The sequence below is a fragment of the Lepidochelys kempii genome, chromosome 1 (genome assembly GCF_965140285.1).
Source record: "Lepidochelys kempii isolate rLepKem1 chromosome 1, rLepKem1.hap1, whole genome shotgun sequence".
In the NCBI taxonomy this organism is placed as follows: Eukaryota; Metazoa; Chordata; order Testudines; family Cheloniidae; genus Lepidochelys; species Lepidochelys kempii.
Genome location: NC_136380.1, coordinates 156,264,097 through 156,283,897, shown reverse-complemented (window position 1 = coordinate 156,283,897; position 19,801 = coordinate 156,264,097). Strand labels below are relative to the sequence as shown.

The 19,801-nt window shown below is 39.8% G+C and overlaps 1 protein-coding gene across 10 annotated transcripts in view; it reads right to left on the bottom strand.

Moving 5' to 3' along the window:
* The window catches only part of KDM6A (lysine demethylase 6A), a 279,893-nt gene that overhangs the window by 8,173 nt on the left and 251,919 nt on the right, over window positions 1–19,801 (bottom strand). For 9 of the 10 annotated variants that reach the window (XM_073358944.2, XM_073358964.2, XM_073358955.2 and 6 more), the window contains 6 exons: window positions 15,234–15,382; window positions 14,013–14,127; window positions 11,871–12,058; window positions 10,413–10,554; window positions 1,403–1,529; window positions 296–466 (listed from right to left, as the gene is read on the bottom strand). In XM_073358944.2, the coding sequence (XP_073215045.1) occupies window positions 296–466; window positions 1,403–1,529; window positions 10,413–10,554; window positions 11,871–12,058; window positions 14,013–14,127; window positions 15,234–15,382 (892 nt within the window). Of the gene's footprint in view, window positions 1–295; window positions 467–1,402; window positions 1,530–10,412; window positions 10,555–11,870; window positions 12,059–14,012; window positions 14,128–15,233; window positions 15,383–19,801 lie in introns of those variants that run through there. The other variant, XM_073359011.2, reaches the window with a different exon arrangement.

Below are 19,801 nucleotides of genomic sequence, written 5' to 3'. Positions count from 1 at the left end.
TCTATATGATCCAGACATGATCTTCAGGTAGCCTCTATATTAGAATTTTAAGCCTCATCCTTGTAAATTTTAACAACTGTTTTTCTCCAGAAACTCATTTATACACTCTGTAGTAAATTATTGTACTTTTCCATGCATTTCTGTCCCTTCAATATTTTTTTCTGTAAAAACGGAAAATATAATTCCAGAAATCCATTTGAACCAGAAAATCCAAGGTATTCATATACAAATAGGTACCAACACAACATACAACAGCTTTACAAAGATAGTTTTTCACCCACTGAATATAACTTACTAATGTAAATTGGTCATAGGCTTGCATCATGTCCTCCATTTTGTACTGTTCTAGCACCACAAAATTTTCCAGATTCCCGCTTATCTTTCGCGCACAGTCTTGGCAATGTACAACATAGGTCTTTCGAGAATTGCTCTCACTGGTGACAAAAAGCAGATTAAAGACTTCCACCTGTGTAACAGGAAACAAATCAGAGTTGACGTCTGTTTTTTGGAAAGCTACAGAAAATAAGGCTTGGCTGGTTTGGGATTTATATTCTGACTGTGTGCACGTGCACATAGAAAAAAGACAAGATAGCGCAAGAAAAATTCACACTTCTGGGGTTCAGTCACAGAGGTAGGAACTCTTCCAACTCATGTCTACTTCTACTACTAGATTAAGATGTTTGAATGAAGGCACTAAAGAAAACGCAGGCGAATATTACCAAGCGAGTTTCATAATCTGAGAGTTATACTTGTAAGGTACATACTGTAAGCATTATACCCATTTTGCAGATGGGTAAAAAGAGAAATTAAGGCCAACATTTTCAAGTGCCCACTAATTTTCAGTGCCCCCCCTTTTTTGGCTTCTCAGCTTGGGACAAGAAGTGCTAAAATGATGCTTTTCATTTGGTCTTTAGCAAAATTGCTATTCTGTTCTGCAAAAACATATTATTAAATACTAGGGAGAATCAAAACACCTAGCAAGACAGGGATGTTCTATGAAGAGTGCACACCAAAGTTCTCTCTCTCTTTGGGGCTATTTCTGACCAGTGAAATACAATAAAATAAAATTCTAAAAATGAAGCTCAGCGGATCACATTCAATACAGATGGGATGAGCCTTTTTTTAAGAATCCCAGATAATGGAAAAATATTGCATGAGTAACATGTCCATTGAAAAAGAGAGTTTAGCAAAATACAGCCCATATCTAAAAGATTAGATTGTAAGGTCTTAGGAGATGGCAACTGTGTCTTCTTACATATATCTATTTACAGCAGCTAGCAGATAGTGGGTGCTACTGTAATGCAAATAAAGAAATACAAAATTAACAACAGCAGCAATAATAATGGAAGACATCCCAAAAATAGATCAATTTAAAATTGCAAAGTTCTTTACTTCTACTGACCTCACAAATGCTACAGTAATGGGCAGGCTCTTCCTTTGTTCGCCCATGCCAGACAATCTCTTTTCCTGCAGCAATTAGAGCTTCCCTCAATGTCTGACACTGCTTGAGAGTTCTCAACAGGCAATACCTATCACAGAAATCAAAAGTAAATAATTATACACAAACATTTCCCCTACATTTAGTTCAAAACTAAACTTTATCTGTTGATTTATTCAACATTAACCCCCACCACAGTCAGTATATTTCATTTTAATTGGAGCAAATGAAACTTCCTTAAACAGTGAAATACTGTGCTTTTTAGTGTACTGTAGTTATACAACTGTTTTAATCTAACATTATCAATAAGAAGTTTGTTTTATCCCAGTAAGTCAACCAAACAGCTTACATTTCATATATGAAACTCAAAGCATTATGTTGCCGACCCAAGGTATCATTTTACACTAACACCCTCCTAAAAAGAAATCATTTCCTCAACACAACTGTCTTCCAGTGACCTAAAGTCCAGAAACTCGAATTTTGGTAGAAATTATTATAGATCAGGAGAAAAAAATACCCGGACTAGTTTCAGAAAATATTTTCTGTAGATTTCTCTAGAAAAATATTAACTAAAAATGGAAGAAAATTTTGATATTGGTTTGCTTACTGCATTAAGGAAGAAAAGCTTAGTGTGCTCCCAAATGACTATTTACAATTGTTTGCAATATTTTTATGTAAATGACAAAAAACAGATTTGAATTTTAGCTCATCCTGTCAAGCAATATATCATTTTACTTTCCAATATTATGTGAACTACAAGTGTGTTCTCATAAGCGGGCCAAAATGGATCACCTGAGTTTTTTTAATTTCAAATGTGTGTGTCATTTACAATAATTTTCAGTTCTTAACTATCCTTTGCATTTGAGCAGTACTCTGATTTTCCTCTCCAAAGGGTCGCTACATACATTACAGACACACTGGAAAACATAAGGGGAAGAAAAAATGCTAGATGGAAAACTCAGTGGAAAAAAATTTTATTTCCCCTTCCCACCCCCCAAAACATTGTTCAAACACAGTGCTAGTTCCTTACTTTCTTTTCACTGTATAGTCTTAAATTGCTAATGTATGTTTTATACTAGTTTCTTTATGTTAGCAAAATTTTAGATACTACATTGAGACTTTATGTTTGTCCCCCACCCTGCAACACCTAAATCCAGGGACTTGTTAGTATTGTATTGCAAGAGCAACACACACTCAAACTTGCAAATAAGCCCATTCTACATTAGCAACTGACTCCACCTTCTGACATACTGAACTTTCAAAAGTTGAAAAAGCTAAAATGCAGGCTATTAAAAAAACGAAACATTTTTTGGCCTGTGAATATAAAAGTTCTCAATAACTTTGATAATGTATTTGAAGTCTAAATAACTTTTCATTGCTAACACAGAGAATTCTTTTTTTGAAGTGACAGATTTTATGCCACTATAAGAAATGTTTAATACAAATACAGTTTTAGCCCCTCATGTATGACACTTACACGCATGCTTAATTTCAAGCACAAGTAATCCCCCACTGAAGTCAATGAAAGGGGTTATTCACGTAAGTAAATCTTATACTATGTGTACCTATCTTAAGTATTTGTAGGATCATGTCCTTAATTTTCAATATTTTGGTTTTTGACTATAGAAACTTAGTAAAATTCAAATAAGATACCCTGAATGTAGTGGCACTTTATAAATTTTAATCTAAAGTTGCTATAGCACATTCAAATTAAATTAGTGTTACAAAGTTTAAACCACATTTTTTTTAATTTTTTTTTTAGTATCAAGTGACTTAAATCACTTTATCCAATAGAAAAGAAAAGGTCTGAGATTATGTCAAACAAAAGCAGGAATGATTAAGTCAGAGAAGACAAGAGCTAACCACCTGAAAAAGTTTTGCTGCAGGAAATCAGGAAATTAATTTATATCAAAACCAAAAAAAAATTTTATGAAACATTTTAAAAATAGATACATCTCTGTAAGAAAGGTAAGAAATACATAGCACTTGTCCTTACTAATAAAATATGAGTACGGTGACCATATTCCCCTATGCTGAATAAAGGACACCTGATAAAATTATTCGTATTCAAGTGAGTTCAACGTCAATCAATCAGAACTATGCAGTATAAATATTCAAATTAACATCAAGTTGACTGAGTCCCTGTTAAAAAGAAATACTACGTAGTTGGATTCTTTTTATTTATCTTCTTATCTTTAAGGCTTTATGGTTCAGACGGGAAGAGGTCACACACACACACACACACACACTCTCTCCCATATACCTCGCTCACGGGGGGTGTGTGTGTGTGTGGGTCCGGCCAGCCCTCCACTCCCTCCTGGCGCTCTCTGCCCTCCATGCCTGGCTGGACTGCCAGGAAGAACGCCGTGTCTTCCCAAGGCAACATATTGGGGAGTGGGGGCACACAGGGTCACATGCTCCCCCACCAGATTTCTGCCAGGCTTCACATCAGAATGTGGCCAGCAGCAGCCTTTTGGCACTGTGCGGGAGGAAGGGAAGGGAGCTGCTTCCAGCCACAGGAGAGGAGTGGGAGGGAGTGATGATCTGGCCCATGTCTTTGCAGAGCTCATCTCTTCTACTCCCCCAACCCCTGCGGCTGGATGCAGCTTGTCCCTTCCTGCCTGCACAGTCGAAAGGCAGACACCTCCAGGCTGCCGCTGGCCATGGACATAACCCAGCCGCCTCCTGTCCCCCGGCTACAACACGGGCAGGAAGGGGTTAAGCCCTGACGATGCATTGTGCACCAGGGCCCAGGGAACCTGACCAGAGAGGTGGCTCAGCAGGGGAGGGGGCCTCGGGACAAAGCAGCCCTGAGCTCCCTGGGGGCAGGACCCAGGGTGCGGGGGTGAGGGTTGAAGAGGGTGCTAAGCCCCTGCCTGGGGGGTGCTGTGGAGCCTGCAGGGTTGGGGCATGAACAGGCTTGAAATGGCTTCCCCCACACCACTCCAGAGCTTAGCTAAGGGGTGGAGAGGCTTCCCCATGACAGCACCGTGCGAGGCTTTGGCACATGCAGGGCTCAGCTCCTGGAGTATCTTGGGCTTTCCTGGGGCCCCAGTCCAGCCTGAGGCAGTGGGGGAAGAAAGCTGTCGGGAAGCTGAGTGCTCGGAACAGCATGGGGAGCAGGGGATCCCACGTGTTGCAACTTGGCCCCGTCACCAGCCTTGCACACCCACCCCCATCATTGGCCACTGGACCCTTCACTAACCACTGGTGGGTGGGCTGCTGGCAAGCAGGGATCCGGCCAGCAGCAGGATCCACCAGTACTGATGGGGGGGGGGGGAGAGGAGTCAGAAAATACAGGATAACATGCCCATTTAAAAAAAAAAAAGTTGGGACACCTGCAGGAGGGCTTAAATATGGGAGTGTCCCTTTAAAAACAGTATGTCTGGTCACCCAAAATATGAGTCAACTGTCATTTAGCCCATCAGACGGCATTTACCAATATTTAAATCTAAACTGAGTAGCTTTGAGAGAATGCATATGAAATTTCAGTTATACAATTGCTCATTAAGAGCCACCATATTATATAATTATGCTACAAGCATATGAGTTTATTTAATTAATTTAGTTCTTGCACTGAATTGCCATTAAGAATAATGCAGACTTCTGGGTCATATGGGGCAGGGTCCATAATTTGCTGGCTGCAGAAAATCAAATACATTACATCTATGAAGGCTGTTGGTACATGCAATCCCTAATCAGCCCAGCTCTCTCCAACATGCCATTGCAATCACACCTTTGAGATTAGCCAATTAAGTTTTTATCAGTTTGGGGTAATGATAGGAAGGCAGCAGGTGGAATTAGTCCAGCATCAGACATCTGAGGACTGGAAAGACACCTTTTAATTTTCTGTCTATTCTATTTGCTGGCTACCCTGTTTTTGTAACTGAAAGAGCACAATAAAGTAATTTATTAGTTTAATAATTTAGGAAAAAAGTCTGATATGCTACTTGCTTAAGAAGTATGCCTTGAATTAAAAAGAAATTAAAAAAAACAACTGTCAATATTTTGTGCTCCCATACGAATATTTAGATGGGTTCTTTGGGCAGGCCTAAAAGCCCTTCCTGCAATTGTTCTTCAGAGTCTCAGCTTTCATTGCCAAAAAGTTTTCTAGCTGTTACAGTTGTGAAGAAAGCATTCAAAACGAGCAGATGTTGCAGTGATATCTGCCTGAGCTTTTAGAGAGCCTGAAAACTGTGATGCCAATGATGATAGTTAACAATATTGACATTTTAAAGTATTTCATTGCTAATCAAAGCATATAAGAAAGAAGAGTAAGTATCATTATGAAAACCTACATCAGTGTTTCCCAACGTGTGTAATGTTGAAGGACTTGTTAAGGGGAGGGGGCAGTTGAAAGATGTACAAATTAACAACACACAGTGGGGCTGAAGGGATGCATGACTAATTTCACTTTCCTGAAGGCAGGCTCAGCTTTCAAAAATTTGGGAAACACTGCTCTAAGTAGTATACTTTATTAGGGTATGGGATAGGTTTGTGGTAAAAAAGAGTAGACCTTACAGTCTAGTACAGACATAGGGTGAACCCACTGTGAGGGGGATGTCAGCCTGATTTCTTCTGTGAGAAATGGTAGCGAGGTCTGCATCTGAACTTTTATATATTTGATGAAGTTTTCAAAACCTGGTTTTCATCTTGTCCATCCCCCCTTGATGCAGGGCTGTTCTCTATAAATATATCCCTCAGTAATTTGTCTACTCTGGTGTAAATATCCTGGGTAAATATGTGTATCATCTGAATCTGCTGATTTGGGCATATTCATTATTTCCTAAGTATCCTTTTACCCATGCTTTTATAATCAATATCCCTTCACTGCTTTCTAGTTACACAAACCCCATTTTCTTTATTTCATCCAAAATGACTTTTCCCCTTATAAAGCTGTTGAGTATTGCAATCATTTTAGAATTACTGTCTCCCTACTCATTCATTAATGTGTCCCCACTCTCTACTACTTCCTTTTTCTTTTGCCCCAATATATTTGTAAATGCCTTTCTTATTCCCTTTAGACACTTCTGCTATTATCATCAGGGGATTTTTTTGTTTGTTTTTTGGGAGATGGGGGTGTCTTTTCTCAGAGCAATCTTAACTTATTTGGAATATTTTTATTTGGTTCCCCAAACAATTTCAGCCCCACCTTCAGATCTTTGAACACTGCTTTTTTATAAGCTTCTAGTCCTTTTTCTTTTCTTTTATGTAAAAGGACAATGCTGGGTTGCACACTTATTGTGATGTCTTAAGATGCTCAAACTTTCTTTCAAATGCGTACATTTTAATTCTTTCCCTTGCACAATAGTCGCAAACATTTACAGGTATATGCATTCACATTTAGTTTTAAATAGTGCTCATTGTCACGTATGCCAGTGCCTCTATGTCACTGAAGAACTTTTTTGCTTATTTTTCAAATGAGAAGCACAAGTCACTTTTTTATTTCAGCAAAATAAATTTCCTACCTATTTTGGTACTTAACTCCCAAAAGAGGGGACTGTTTTAGACTATCTAGATGCCTTGGATTTCCTTGACCTGTGTCCATTTGGATACAAATCGTCATTTGGCACAGAGCTGGCATCTGTTGCATTGATAAATAATCTCTTCCGATTATGAATAAAGATCAAGTGTTCATGCTGATATTCAATGAGCTATATTTGAAACCAATGACTATAAAGTGTTGGTAATAGAACACAGAAGCTAGCAGGAGTGGACGTAGCTACTCTCAGGCGGCCCCATCCCTTTCCCCTTGAGCAGGTCCAGTGGATAGTTTTGGACAATGGTTCTTCTCTCCCAAGGGCACTCAAATGAGTTTTCAGAGAGTACCAGTTGGAACCCCTATTCTCTCTATATATGGGGCCGAAATGAGGGCTAGAGGAGAGATATGGACTGCAGTATGTTCTGTATGCTGACCACATCTTTCTGTCTCCATTTCAACTAACCTGATAAGTATGAACAAACACTTGTATCAGAGTCTAGCAAAAATTGTGGGCTGGGTGATGGCTCACTGGATGAGGCTTAATCCAGGTAAGACAGAAGAGATATTGGGTAGACTGGGGAAAACAACTGCAAAGTATGGCAAAAGATTATATCTGCCATCTGATTAAGGGGGTTCTTCATTTGTACATTTGCAGTTTAGGCATCTAATTAGATTCCCAGCGGCTGTTAGTCAAACAGAAAGCAATAGTTTAGACTTCCCTGGGTTTGCTGGAGAATCTCTGGGACTTCCCAAGGATGCTTACTGTGAGCTCTAGCATCTTAACTGAAAGGGTAAGGAGGTTGAATTTTTAATAAAGGCATCTTTATCCAAAAAGTTAGTCACTGAAGCTATACAGATGTTCACAACCCCCTAAAACACAGACTCTTAAACAGTCTGACTAAAAATCCCTTCCCCCTCAACTTCCAATCTTGGCATTTGTGCTGTCACCATTTTGTTCGTTCTCCAATCATCAGGGTGTGTTCCAGCCTAGACAGAACACAAACTTCTAATGTAAAAAAGAATCAGGAAAATACCCTGACTTTTTTTTTTTTTTTTTAAATACATCCTTAAAGGGGAGGGGTGCGAGTGTAATATGTTCTCTGCTGTAATTTTCTCTCTTGCAGGGTTAAACCCAGTTTTTTACAGGTCATCTTCAAGGTGATTTATAAGTCCCCTCAGCTTAAAAGGATGAGAGCTGCAGGGCATTCTTTGTGATGTGTCATTTACTCAAATTCATTCTCCTCTACCTTGCCCGGAGTGACCCAAAAGCTCACGAATATGTTGGCCCACAGAATATTATTCCTGGGGCAATTCTGTGCCACTGCACGTGCACAGAATTAACGTTCCCCGCAGTTTTTTTTGCTTCACTGCAGAAAAATGACTTTCTGATGGGGAAGCAAAGGGAAGCCACAAGAGCGCTTGTGTGCCCCTTCCGAGCAGCACAGGTGTGTCATTTTGGGTGCCTGGAGCAGCCACTGGAGACGTAAATCACCACAGGGCGCGATGCTGAGGACATCCCTGCCAGTGGTTCTTATCCTGTGCTGGGTCACCTACTAGTCCCAGCTGGGATGGGCAGTTTGGGACTTCCTCTTCCCCTGCGAGGAATGGCCAGGGCAGACCCACCCCCAGAAACCTCCTTTGGCTGCAGGAAGCTCCGCATCACCCCCTTACTTCCTGCCCCCATCACTCCGCAGTCATGGAGAGAGGGGTGACTGTGTGGTGAGCTGCTCCCCTGTCCACCCAACCCCAGTGCATCCGGATGGCCCCATACCCAGACACCCCTGCCAAGCCTCACCCCCAGCACCCTGAACCCCCCACCGAGGCCCCCGCACCTCAACCCTCATCCTGTCAAGCCTCACCCACTGCATCTGAGGCCCCTTTACACCCAACCCCCCCGTTGAGGCTCCTCCCAGACCCCCCCCCCCCGAGTCCCCTGCACTTGAACTCCCACCGCGAGAAGCCCCACCCCCAAGCTTGGACCACCCCAATGAGCTCCTGCACCCAGACCCCCACCTTAATGAGTCCCAACCAGCTGTACCCAGACCCTCACCTAAGCCCCACTCCCCCAGCACCAGATTCCCTCTCCCCGTACACCCAGAACTCCCCTGCTGAGCCCCAATCACCTTCACTGGACCCCTATGCAGTCCCATTGTCCTGCGCCCGGACCCTCCACTGAGCCACCTGCACCCAGATAACCCCACACAGAACCCTCTCACCCCACACCTGGATCTCCCCACACTAAGGCCCTCCCTACTTGGATTCTGCTATTCTGAGCCTGCCTGCCCACACCTGGTACACTTGGCGTGGAGGGACAGGGCTCCGGGGTATTTCTGGGGCAGGCCTAGGCCTTGTGCTGTGTCAGGGTCTGGAGCAGCCTCACCACTGAGTCTTTGTCCTGGGTGATGGTGACGACGGCGATCTCCCAGCTCTGTGCAGCCAATGGCCTATGCTCCCCACTGCCATGCTTGAGCCTCCGCATTTATTTATTGACAAATAAAATTTGCAGAATTTTAAAATACCATGTGCAGAATTTTTACTTTCTTGGCGCAGAATTCCCTCAGGAGTAAAATATGCTGGAATACTCATCTGCTTTCTCAGGATTTCAGAGGGCGGAAGTGATGCCAGATGATTTATTTTTGTATGGCATGAAACATATGTTAAAGATGACCTTCCTTAGAAGTTTTTAAGGTCAGGCTTGACAAAGCCCTGGCTGGGATAATTTAGTTCGTGTTGGTCCTGCTTTGAGCAGGGGGTTGGACTAGATGACCTCCTGAGGTCCCTTCCAACCCTGATATTCTATGATATTCTATGATTCTATGACTTGAACCTGGGAAACACACTTTTGAAAATGCTCAATTTTGAACCCAGAAAGTTATCATCTCATTGACTTAATTTAATCAGCTGCAGGACTCTTCAAATGAAAGGGGGGAGGGGGAGGGAGAAGAGGCTTTCCAAACCCTGCCTCCTTGCTTGTCAAAAATATTTTCCCTGCCTCTCTTGGTGATAGGATATAAATCAGCTAAATGTGAGTACTGGAAACGAACAAGTAAATTTACTATTAAAATATTTAGTTTAACTTTAAAAATAATTAAACATGCTCACCCTGAGTCTGAAGTTTACTGCCAGCAGAAGGCTCAATCTTTCAACTTGTTGTCATATATAGGCAGACCCTTGTGCTCGTGCAGGGCCCCATCAGAGTAAACAGAGGTCTGTCTGCATACAAGTTGCAAGATTGAAACCTAAAATATTTTTGAAAAAACTCTGGAGCTCACAGTTAAGATAAAAATATCAGGAAATCTAGGCCTAAAAATTACACTGAATACCTAATTCACCACATCAAAACAGCATTCATTTAATGTAATGCTAAACACATAATGGATTTCACTAGAAAGATATTATTTATTCTGTAAATAAAAAAGATCACCCTCGTTTTTTCAAAATAAGAACAGTCAACTGTCGAAATGGATACACAAAAATTTAAAATGCACTTACTTGATCATTTCAAAAAGCTTTGGATCTGAGACCTTTATATTTCGTGCCATGTTCCACGAAAGATGAATCATCGGCACTATTGACTTGACGCTCTGTAGTTTATTCCACTCGTACCGTTCCACTGCCAATTTATATTGACAGGCTAGAAGAAAAAAGTTACAGAAACTTTCAGATAAGCCAATAAAGGATACAAGATGATCTCCTGGTCATCCTCAAAACCTGAATTTTGTAAGATTGGAGAAAACTACATACTGTATGCTACAGTGGTTGCCATTACAATTTTTACAGCTTTGAAAGTAAATTTTTACACAATAGTCCCTTATATTTAGAATATTGAGAGCATACACAATTCCACAACAACTTGAAAAAGCGTTTTTAAATAAAGTAATGGTTTTTAAAACGGTTTTATTTTAAAAGTAAACAGAGACCACTTCTTTAAAAACGGGATTTTTAAATTTAAATTCTCAAATATTTAGGGTTAAAAACCTAATTTGCTAGTTTCTGCAGCTGCCTTTGTTCCATCCAATTCTATATTACAATTCTGTCATATATTTACAATACACAATTTCTAGACAGATTACACAATAGAGAGAGGTTTGTTGTGATAGATTAGGCATGTTAAATTTATGCTAAGCAACATAAGGAATGTCTTGTTGCACATGTGTTGCTGCTCAGGGAATGCCAGTCAATTCAAGTGATCTTGGAATGATACTGCTTATAGCACTAAACCAAAATAAAGTTTGTCGTGTGCATTACTAGTTAAGAAAAAAGCTATTTTTTGAGCTACGTACTGGTCCTCTTTTGTCTGCTGAGTTTCCTCCCATTCTCTGAGATTATCTTTCTATTTTTCTGCTTATACCAGTTTGAACCCTAATGACTTTACATAATTCTCTTGTAGCTGTGGGTTTGAAACATCTAGCCAAATGTTTTTATTTGTTTTAAACTGAAAGACTGTACTTAAAGCTAACATTCCTGGAGCTTTTTAAAAATTCAAGATTTTATACTGGTTTATAATTGCCTGTTATTATTAAAAATAGGAGAGCTCAATGGTCTTGAAAAAACTAACTGGATGGTCAGTCCTCCTCACCTGTGCAACCTCTTTCCTAGATGGATGAATAGGATGAGGAGAGGAGAAAGAAAGGAAGTGAAGTGCAAGGTAGAGTGAGTTCATCTAATCATTTCCTTTCTCTTTTTTCTCTTTATACAAAAGTTTATAGTCATGATTGTGGTGAGGCTTAGTCTAAATAAATCATGAAAGGACTGTGGTGCTTATGTTTTCAGTCTTCCTTCAGAGGAAAACATTTCAGGTTTTAACATTATACAGTTTGTGTTGAAACAGATACAATTTTTATCTAGTAAAATATGATAAATTAATACAAAAAGCCCAAGAGAGTTGGGATGCATGTGGTACAATATGAACAAATTATCTATGTCACCATATATATTATTTCACCATACCTGTAAGAGGGCCAACATTCCAAGCAATGTTGTTGCACCAGCCAATAGCCTGAACCCAATGAACAGTGCCAGCATTTATCCACACCAAATCCCCAGGTCTCTGAATAAACCTATAAACTGGGACATTGGCTTCATACAAGTCTTCCAGGTTAGGCCACCAAGAGCCCATTAGGAAATTCATATTATTTCTGCAACAATAGGAAAAAAAAGTCTTCCACATTTACCAATAGATAAATTAGGGGTCTATGCCTACTGACAAGATAAAGTTAAGTTAATCAGAATACTTGCATACAGCAATCACTATTACAAATGCTTCCAACTAGTGATTGATGACACAGGAAATGGTAAAAAATAAAAAATAAACCCCCCAACCCTAGTTTTCTTCTCTAGGTGGCTGATTTGAATCCAGTGGATGGTCATTATGTCCTGAATCTGTAGGTAGCAATTGGCTGCATGTGTGAAATGAGCTAATGGACTCCATTTATTGTCCAGGTTTTTGTCTACAATATTTTTTCTTAACATTTCCCAGTATTGCTATCACTAATACAACTCCACTGGTAGTCGCAATCAACATAATATTAGTGTAGAATGACTACAGGCATTTTAACCACTGTCACCCGCTCAGAGCAGGTCTGCACAACATGGTGTTCAAAATGCCAGTGGTTGCTGCTGCCTTTTCTACTCTAGCACTCCAATATTGCTACCACAATTGGATGGTAGCAATGGTGGGAAATTTTAGGAAAGAAGTCTAGATTAGACAAGGCATAGTGACTAGTGAACACATCTTCAACATCACCACCACCGCTAGCTCTCTTCTGAACAGTCTCAGTAAAGAGGCCAAGGTATTAGTTGCTATGGTGATTGAATTAATTCTCCAACCCACCAATTCAACAGTACAACCTATATGCTAACTAATATATAATAATTGTACTGTTAATTATAAATTGCAGTCAGATCAGCTGAAGAGTTCTGGCTCATACAAATTTCTTCCAGTGAACAAATACATATGATCTACTAGTCATCAATAATTCAATCACTAACTGCTTTTCCTTTTACCCTCCTCCACATCTTACTTGAAATTGTTCATGAAGCGTGTCTTTTGACCTTTTCTTCATATATTTTAAATGCAAGGGCTGATCTGAGCTGGGCATGTCCCTTTTATCTGTCCTCTTTCATCCCTTGGGTCTGTCAGGCTGCTCTTAAGCCTGACGCCACGTTATTTGTGAGATGGTAGCACCCAGTCCTGCACTGCATTATGTTCAGTGATTCAGGCTCTCTCAAATTCTTTGAACTACTTTACTTTTAGCCTTTCACCTTTGATTTACTCTGCTGCTCTCTAGCAGTTTCAGAATGGTCTGACTCTAGTTCCAAGCTGTTTGTCTTGTTGGTGACATTTTTTCTTTAAAATATTTTTGTTGTTGTCATAGTGGCTCAGTTTTGTGCAGTCTTTGAAAAGAATGTATCACTATCATACAATCAAATAATGAACACATACGAAAACCAAATGCAGTTTAAAAGTTTGCTAATCTACAGAATTAACACAACATGGATTTATTTTCATTGCTGATTGTGAGACACTATGGCCATTTAAAAAAAACTGCAAAACCACTTGCATGTACACAAAATACACTTGAGTAACAAGTAATACACTTGAGTAATGATGGGCTTTGTAAGGTGGAAATTGGATTGAGGTCTTAAAATACATTTGGGAGTAGTAACTTTTGAGCCCTCCTGATATGGTCTGAATCTGAACCTTTGACTTACATGTCAAAGTCTCCATATCCATTACAAACCCCCCCCACCCCATGTCATCTATGCTCCCTCCTCCACCACCTTTATTTTTTCTTTTTAGAAGTTTTGAAATAAATCTAAGTCAACTGCTGATTGTTGTGGGCAAACTATCCCGAGGCAACTGAGATAATCATAAAGTTGGCTGTTTTTTGCATATTGCAATCTATTTAGTTAAAATGGTGAAAAAGTATAAAGGAAAAATCTAGATCTTAACAGACTTTTCTGATTCATCAGAAGCTACAAAATATCACCTCCACCTCCCCACTGATAGCATGTGTGAGGTGTTTCTGCATCTGACAGGTATACATACAAAAGCCCTCAAAACATCTGAGCACAGCATATGAGACTTACTTTTCACAGAAGTCATTCAGGACACCCCAATAGCTTTCAGGAACAACAAACCATTCACAGTCACCTGGACCAATATTTATGTTTACTGAACAGAAGTTGTTATTTTCTTGGTGACCTGAAATTCATGAGAAAAACTTATTTTCACAGTGATGATAATTTTGTTTTGACAGCACTGTGAGCACATAAAGTACTATGTAGGCACTAATTATTATTAAGGCAAATTATATCACAGCTTAATTATATATGTATTTGTAAATAATGCCTAGTACCACAGCATTTGAGTATCTACACTTTTTTAAAAATACACAATTAAAACACTGTTACTTAGGCTATGTATTAGTGACAACACAGCTTTGCTTTGATTGATTTGTGGATGACTAAAAGTTATCAATTTCTCTAATCTTTGATGTGCATAATGCTTTGTGGCTCCCCTCTTGTAGATCTTAAGAGCTCTGCTATACCTGAGCTTCAGTCAAACACAATTATTATTTTTATTTTGGGGGCACCTGGAGGCCTGAAGCAAGACTGGGGCCCCATTGTTTCAGTAAGAATTAATCCCTGCCCCAAAGAGCTTTCAATTTACATAGAAAGGACAGACTACAGTAGTATTACCTCCATTTTACTGATGGGAAACTGAGGCACAGATGCACTAAGAGTCTTGCAGAAGGTCACATATGAAGCCAAAGGCAGAGCCAGGAACTGAACTAAGATCTCCTAAACCCTAGTTCAATGTTTTAATCACAAATCTATCTAACAGTGAAGGATGTATTTTACCCTCAGGTAACGAGTTTAAATTAAACAAAGTTTAGCTCTTAAAGGTTTAATTATAAACTGTCATTCTAGGAATTTACAAGCTCTGCTGGAAAAGCTTACAGAAGCTTGCAAGATGTGCAAGTGAAGTAAGTCAATTGTGTCTCATTCTTCTTAAAGAAAGAGGCAATTAAATGCAAAAGGTTAGCAATAATGAACATTTAAGGTTGTGAAATAAAAGCACTTAAAAGTTAGGGAATTTCAGAAGTTAATGTTACAGGAGAAAGTAACTCTGTCACTTTGCATATGCACCATGAAGCATTTTCTAATTTCTTGTTAAACTGATACTCTAATATACATTTTTGTTATATTTATGCACATCATAAACTATATAGGACCTGCATTGTGACCAGGTTAACACCTTTTTGACTTTATTGCTTGATTTTTTCCATGGAAAGTGTCTGTACTTACCTGGTGTCCTACTCCCTGGAACCTTCATGTACAACTGGACTGTGTTCATTCCCAGGATTGTATGACCAACATGGCTTAGAAGATTTCCTGCTGACACCACACGTACAAAAGCAGGAAGTTTTGTCAGTTCATGGAGCTGCAACTTCCACCTGCAGTAAAACAGCAAATCAACAACTGTGAATCCCTAAAGTTCATGGGATACTTTGGGAATTATATTAACAGCATTTTACAAAACTGTTAACATATAGGTTACAGGAATAGAAACTGCTACTGCATGTTTTCATGTTTCTTGAAGAAAACGTCATCCACAATTTAATGTCTCATTCTGGAATTATACCAATTCATATGTCAATTTAATGCTAATGTTTAATTGAAATCCAAGTCTTAATTGTAGAACTGTCCATTCTGGCCTAAGTTCTCAGAAAATTACATTTCAGAATTGTATACCTAGTTTACAGTGATTGCGCATGCAACTGTGGTAACTGCATACACATTAGGTGTGCAATTGAGTGCACATACTTCTGAAAACTTAGGTCTCAGATTCCATAGATCCCTAACTTTAAGTTTGGAAATGTCACAAAAATTCCTGCTATTCTTTAAACTTGAAATTTCAGCACACACATCACATAAAACCTCTATGCATTAAACCGCAAACAATCCCCAATTAAAAAAAAAATCCCACCATGAATTCCCACTAGTCAACATCAGTATATGAAAGTGGAATTCCATCCTTATTCTTCTCTCCTGCTCAAATTAACACATGAAGTCTGTTTACTAAGGAGATAAGGATGACTGTGGTGGTGAAAACAGCAGTTACAAAATCTGTTTCCCAGCTATTACGAGAAGCACACCCCACTAACAACGAAGAGGCCCTGCAGGAACTTACAAGTTGATCCCACTCCCAGGCTGATCACAGGATCTCAGCAAATTTTAGGGAACTAGCACAAGAGGAATGAGGTCTTAATTTCACCCCTGAACAGAAATGACAACTCAAGTGGAAACAGCTGCACGTGTACCTCAGAATGGAAGGGAGATCCAGGAGAAAACTGGAGAAGCTTAGGCAGCATGCTCTAGGATACTGGAGCCAAAGAGAGCAGTGTGATAGGTTGGTACTTGGAGAGAAAGGTGGGATCAAGGAAAGGTTTTTTCCCCTCCTTCAAGATGGGGAAACAAGATCTTTAGCCATAGAAAGGGCTTAAAAATCCACTTATCTGCATAGCCATGACAAGTAAAAAGTCAGATTGGTTGCATGAGTGGGACCTTTGTCACTCTGATTACCTGGACTATAATGTTTTGATAAACGAAGTGCAGAAATTCCTAGTTGCAGCACCAGTTGGCACTGTTCAAGACTTGCTGCTGCTTCTCCCATATCACCCCAGCAGGTGACTGTCTCAGCAGGAAAGACAACCCCAAAAGTGCTAAGAAATGTCTGAGATCCTGGAGCACACTGGACAGCAGCACAGAACAGAGCTGAGACCAGGTGGACCAGAACAGTGCAACAGAGCACTGGGTAAACCTGATGCCATCAGGGCTCAAGCCAAAGGGAAACTTAATCACTTGATGAATCAACCTGCAGGAGACCAGGACCATCAGGATTGGACTACAGATGGGGGGGGGTGAGGGGGAGAGAGAAGAGGAAGGGAGTACAGTGGCAGCAGATGAAGAGAAGTATCCAGTCACCTGGAGGAGCAACCAGATGGCCAGTGGGGGAATAAAGATGTGGGGACCCATTTAGCAGGAGGCTGGGGCTTTCAGGAGCTGCAAGGGGAGATCTCACCAACAGCAAGACAAAATCATCAATCCTAAACTGGGGGACTGCAGAACAAAGTCCCTGCAGTCTGAGGACTGCAGACTGAGACAGTGAGGGGTTCTGACCATCTGGAAAGTGGGGTCATCAGACACAAGTTGCAGACAGAACTTGACCAGCATGTCTACAGTGCAATTAGACACTTATGGCTGGCCTGTGCCAGCTGACTTGGGCTCGTAGGGCTTGTGCTAAGGTGCTTTTTAATTTCGGTGTAGATATTCGGGCTCAGGCTGTAGCCTGAGCTCTGGCACCCTCCCACCTCGCAGGGTCCTAGAGCCGGGGCTCCAGCCCAAGTCCAAATGTCTACACCTACAGTGAAACAGCCTCTTACCCCAAACCCCATGAGCCAGCATCAGCTGGCACAGGCCACCTGTGGGTTTTTAATTGCAGGCTAGCCTTACCCTATGACTCATTCAGCAGAGAACAGAGGCCTTCAGGCTCAAACACTGGGGACCTCAAACCAATGGGAGGCAGGCAGGCAACCAATCAGAGGGAGACCAGAGCTTTTGGGTTCAAGTCAGAGAGGGAACCCAAAGAGCAGACCTGTTAGAGAGATATGCAGCCTAGCCAGACACTGGATCAATGGGGAATGTCTAGAGACAGGAGAGCATTGCTTAGATTTTTGATAACTACTCTATGTTTTTCATAATTTCCCCATTCTACCTCTTAGCCTCACTCATGGGAAATATCTGTCTTTAAATATCAAATTTTCTTATATTATCCAGGTTCCTCTTAACTGCAGGGAGGGATCATGGCCTGGGACACTGGTGTATTTCTGCCTGGCAAGTAGGCACTGTGTACATTTTTCAAGCCTTGTTTGTAGACAGAAGGAAGAGAAAACGGTTAGATATGAGAAAAATTGAGATGAAAGAGACAACAAAAAGGACGGGGAGTCAAAAAGTTAGAGGAAGATAGGGAGATCTCCATTCTAACCTCTTTGGGACAGAGATTTGTATTATTCTATTTATAAAATGCTATGTATATTTTGTGATATAACAACAACAAAGGAGAGAGTGGGATGAAGAGAGCTCTTGCTGGTTGTCAATTTTATTTTTGAAATAAAAGTGACCAATAACTTGGGTAGAGAAGTTTACAGTAGGGCAGACTGATTTAAATTGAAGTGATTTAAACCTTGTGTTGCATTTGTAGAGCCCTGCAAATCTGCGGGTATCCGCTTTATATCCACAGATGTGGATATCCGCAGACCATTTTTGCGATTGCAGATTGGATGCAGATACAAATTTTGTATCTGTGCAGGGCTCTATGCATTTCTACTTTTCATCTATTTTCCTAATAGAGGTTGATTCTCAGTGGTTGGTATATTTGGTACTTCTTTTTGCTAACCAGGAGGATACATCATATCTATGCATATTTATTTAAGCAGTTATACTGCTTAACATTCACTTACTCAGATTTTTAATTTTATGTTCAATGTCATTCACCATTTTCTATTTATTAGATTAAATTTTACACATGATATTCCCTAAACTCCATTAGGATGGATACTGGTTAGTTAGTTAAATTAAAATGCACAAAAAAGTATTTTTAAATATTATTAGTTACATGTAAATACTGTAAATGTTCTGGATACACAAAAAACAAAAGTCAGGTTATCAAAATCATGTTTTGCATTTAAAACTAACCGATTTATTAAACAAAGGAAGTATTATCTGTAGTTAGGAAACTGAACTATTTGTTTCGGGTCACCATGTCCTTCAAGATTTTAGAACTAGCAGATCTCATCCTCTTAGACCTTAGGGTTTTTTAGGCCTCGATTAGAAAAGAAAAAAAACCAAGCTTTCCTTCTTTGTTTAATGACAAGCTTGTTCAAAGTTAACTGAACTAGTTGAATAAACTCAAACTAAGAATATATTTTCTGCATTTACAGAAGTGGCTACTGCAGCACAAAGCTGGTTTAACTTCATCAAACTCTAATTCCAGGTGCTTGGCCAGTGAATTCAACCAGTTCAGTTCCTTGACTTTCTTTAAAACTTTGGCAGCAAACACATATTGCTTGAATTTTTTTATGTAAATTAATATTATTTTAACAGATTACAGTAAATTTATTCCTTAACATAGGCTGTCAATTTCAAATTTGATTTTAAATAGGTTTCTTTTTTAAAAGAAAAATGTATTCAATTTAAACAAAATTGATTTTTACTGGTTTGTAGAGAAAGTGGGGGGGTAGGAAGAGGATTTATGAGAAGATTGCATGAATCAGCACATAAAGAATGTCACACATAGGTACAGAATGGAATAATGGTCAGACTAATTTAAAAATGGAATGAAAGACCTAAAATAGTATATTATAGAGAGAGATTTTAATTTAAAATCCCATAAAAAGCAACTTAATTTGGTTTACAACATTCAGGTTTTATAGTATTGGAGAGTTTCTGCCTGAATTTCAGCCTTAGCTCACCTCTAACAGGAAATAAAACCTAACCTGGACAGACCAGCCTTTAGTGCATTTAGAGTCCTCAATCTCTTCCATCAGCCCAACCACTGTTCTACCTGTCCATGCACAGTTCCTTCTCCCATCTTTTTTATATGCATATTTTGTTTTAGCCATTAAATACAATTTCCCATTTCAGCTAGAGAAACACTCATTAAAGAAGACTAAAATGAAGAACAAGCTAGTATTGGGCAGTTCCTCATTCAAGTCAACGGACAGCTGCAGTGCTATGCACTGTTCGCTGTTCATAGATCAAGAGGAAATCCAGAATTGCAAAAGGACTTCTTTCCTCTTCTATGGAAAGAATGC